Source organism: Sphaeroforma arctica (assembly GCF_001186125.1).
Source record: "Sphaeroforma arctica JP610 unplaced genomic scaffold supercont1.414, whole genome shotgun sequence".
In the NCBI taxonomy this organism is placed as follows: Eukaryota; class Ichthyosporea; order Ichthyophonida; genus Sphaeroforma; species Sphaeroforma arctica.
The window spans coordinates 70,270-73,523 of record NW_014040144.1 but is presented as its reverse complement, the minus strand read 5'-3'; the positions used below and the strand labels follow the sequence as shown (position 1 = coordinate 73,523).

Genomic DNA, 3,254 nt, shown 5'->3' with positions numbered 1-3,254 from the left:
CGGATCCCGTCATCCAATTATAACTGTGCAAACCCATTGCCACAGTCTAAGACTGTCACCCGAGGTTTGCCAGCGATATGGCGAAACATATCCTGTTCCGAAGGAATGCGGAATGGCTCTTGCTCAAGCTTCACCCTCCACTTGGAAAATTTGGTACAAAATCGCCAATCATTCTTACTCTTCGGCTTCGTATGTGGGTCCTTTCGTGGCATCACTGTCTTCGATAACCACAGCCTCTGCTTTTTGATGATGCCTTGAGCAGTCATCTCATTTATTTTCTCTTTCTGCGCCAGCCGCTGCTGATGATAGTCCTTATCAAGATTACCCCTGTAGATCAACCGCACCGGCGTCACGTTCGGCTTGTGATGGAGGCGAATCTTATTTTTTTTCATAAACCGATGGGCCTCCTTGTTATACGCTTTCGCCTCTGTCATTGCTTCCATACGTACAGGATCACGCGGCGACTTAACAACTGAGCGCTTCCGTAAGAAGATTGATCCTGTTCACCAAATCAGGAAACTTAGGGGAGTACAAACCGTACACCTCCCCAGTTCCGGATCTACATTTTTGGAAACTTTGGATTTTTGGCGCCAAAAATTGTGATACATAATCATTTTTGGGCTGATTTTGTCTTTTTTTTAGGAGGCTGTCCTAATTTTGGGTTTGAAGAATAAGGACCGAACTTTGAGGATTTCGAGGGACCATATTTGGTTTTTTGAAAAAGAAAGTAAACAAAAATAAAAAAACAATTAGAACATACAGTCATACCTCTATATATGTCCAGGTTCCGCCCAGGGCCAATAATTTCTCTTCAGCGATCCTAAACCTCTGTATAGTTTATACTTATATCATATGTTGCACGTGCAGCTTGTACGGCTTCTTTAACTAAATCACTCTCCATGGCTTGCTCAAGTCATATCCACTCTTTTTGATAGTGCGCACGACGACACCTTTCTCGTCGTTTGTTAGATTAACTCTCTTTTCAGGAAGGGCACGCACCTTTGAAAACACAGTCTGTTTGTACACTTTCTTTTTATTACTATTAGACAGTCTCTTCACTCTTGTATCTGACGCTTCCTTTACCCCAGACGATACACCTTGCTTAGACGTAAATTGTGTCGTATCATCTTTCTGCATTGCAACAGAATCAGTAGTTGTCTGATCTAACAGTGATGCTGCGGATGCAAGTGGTGTCAATTCGTCTGATTGGCTCGCTGTTGATGCATTTGGTGGCTTGAAATTATCTGTAGACAAGCAGTATCCGATCGAATTCGATCCAAACCTCTCACCACGATGCACGCCACAAAAGGCATGCATATTACGATTGCAACCAGTAAATCTGTGAGCACCTGATGTCGGATGCGTGATCGTGCACCCTTGCACGCAACAGCGACCTAAGCTAGAAGTATCCTCCATGGAGAAGAAGTAAGTCTTAGTGGCGCGTATTCACTGTGTGTAGAGTGTAGACTACACATATGTATACTTAATACTTATTGTATGAAGTCTCACTGAGATTGTACCCATGACCCACTCACGGTCGGATCAATAGGAAGTATATGATGAGTTAAAATTTAAACTGAGAGCTTCTGATTAATTAGTTCCAGACTTCCAGGGTCAGCCGAAATTAAAAGTGGACATATATCGAGGTAGACAATTGAAGAGGTAGACATATAACGAGGACTGCCTTTGTCTAAATATCAAGAAGGCTTTTATGCTATGATTAGAAAATATGTTTTAGTGAAATATATATTAATTAATATATAAAAATATAAATATGCAGAAGTCACGTAATTTTAAAAAACATACATCATCATCAGTAAAAAAAGTTAAAAATACATACATATGGAGTAAACAACTCCTGTGAGACCCCCCCCTGCCTGGAGCCCAGCTGCCCAGGAGTCCTGGACTTCCTCCTGCTGGTCAGCTGGTGCCTGGTTGAGGACCGAGAGACTGAGAGAAAGACTGTGAGAGTCTCAGTCAGTCAGAGCTCAGAGTCGAGAGATGACGTATGTATAAAAAAAATATGATAATTTCAACCAACAAGAAGAGAAGAGAGACCATCAATCACTACAGTACATATATTGTTTTTCTAAAAAAATAATAAAAGTGACAGCACTGAGCAGTGTGAGCAGTGAGCACTATGTAGCCCTGACAGGTCACAGATACAGTAGACAGTTAGACAAAGGTAAGCCGTGAGCCTGTGTGAACTGTGAAGGCGTACAGAGGCGAATATCATTGTGACACGATAAATAATAATACTTAAAAGTTTACTATTGAGTTTGTGACTACATACTACACACGTGCACAGCGCAGTAAACTAATGGCGGTAGCAAAGTAGCATATCGATTAGAAGTACCCGATACAATCGTGACATCGGTCATACCATTCGAGATCACGAGGTCGAGAATCTAGATACAAACTCACTAGTATAGACTTCTTTCAAAGTGTGTATCCAATTCCTTATCCGGCCTGGGTACGAACAGATATAGTTTTTCTCGGATATTGAGGTAGCTGTGACGTTACAAAAGCTGAAGTATCAAAATGGGGAAAGATAAAAGAATAGACGTTGGTCGGTTCTCGGTGTCGAAGCGACCTTCGCCGGAAGATCTAGACAATGAGGACAAGGGTTATACGTCACCTGATCTCGCAACAGTATGTACTTTGTACCGAAACATTATATAGATAGATGTAAATCTGCAAGTAATGCTCTCCAGAAACTGGCGTCGCTTAAAATTAAATTCAGAACAAAATTAAAAACATTGGTATACAAGTGGGTATTAATGTAGCTTGTGTGGGCTGCTTGGTAAATGAGCGACAATCCGCAGTTGCACACCGGATAATTGGCAATATATCCTGGAAATCATCGTGAATACCTAGATGTTAACAATCATCATGGATACCTAGAAGCGACTATTTCAGCATATATTCATACCTACGCACATGCATACATACACACACACACACAGATACACACACACACACACATATATATATATATTTATATGCATGCATGCTTGCATGCGTTCGTGAGTGGTTGCGTGCATGTATGTATATTCTTATGTATGTATGTATGTATGTATATTCTTATGTATGTATGTATGTAAATATGTATGCATGTACGTATGAATGTATGGATGTATGGATGGATGGACGTATATATATATATATATATATATATTGTGTGTGTGTTCATGTGTAGACGATATGTCTATGTATGCATGTGTGGGTGTATGTATGTGGGTGGGTATATACAT

General features: G+C 40.6%; 2 protein-coding genes across 2 annotated transcripts in view; one reads left to right on the top strand and one right to left on the bottom strand.

Annotated features, from left to right (window-relative positions):
- Positions 1-885: 885 nt before the first annotated feature.
- Positions 886-1,416, bottom strand: SARC_06032 (hypothetical protein; the record flags this gene model as incomplete). The annotated part of the gene is made up of 1 exon (XM_014300088.1): positions 886-1,416. One exon carries the CDS (start codon positions 1,414-1,416, stop codon positions 886-888), a length of 531 nt encoding a protein of 176 aa, XP_014155563.1.
- Positions 1,417-2,541: 1,125 nt separating this feature from the next.
- The window catches only part of SARC_06031 (hypothetical protein), a gene marked incomplete at its 5' end in the record, with an annotated part of 20,476 nt that continues 19,763 nt past the window's right edge, over positions 2,542-3,254 (top strand). Inside the window, one exon of the mRNA XM_014300087.1 lies at positions 2,542-2,652. Coding sequence (XP_014155562.1) covers positions 2,542-2,652 — 111 coding nt within the window. The remainder of the gene's footprint in view (positions 2,653-3,254) is intronic.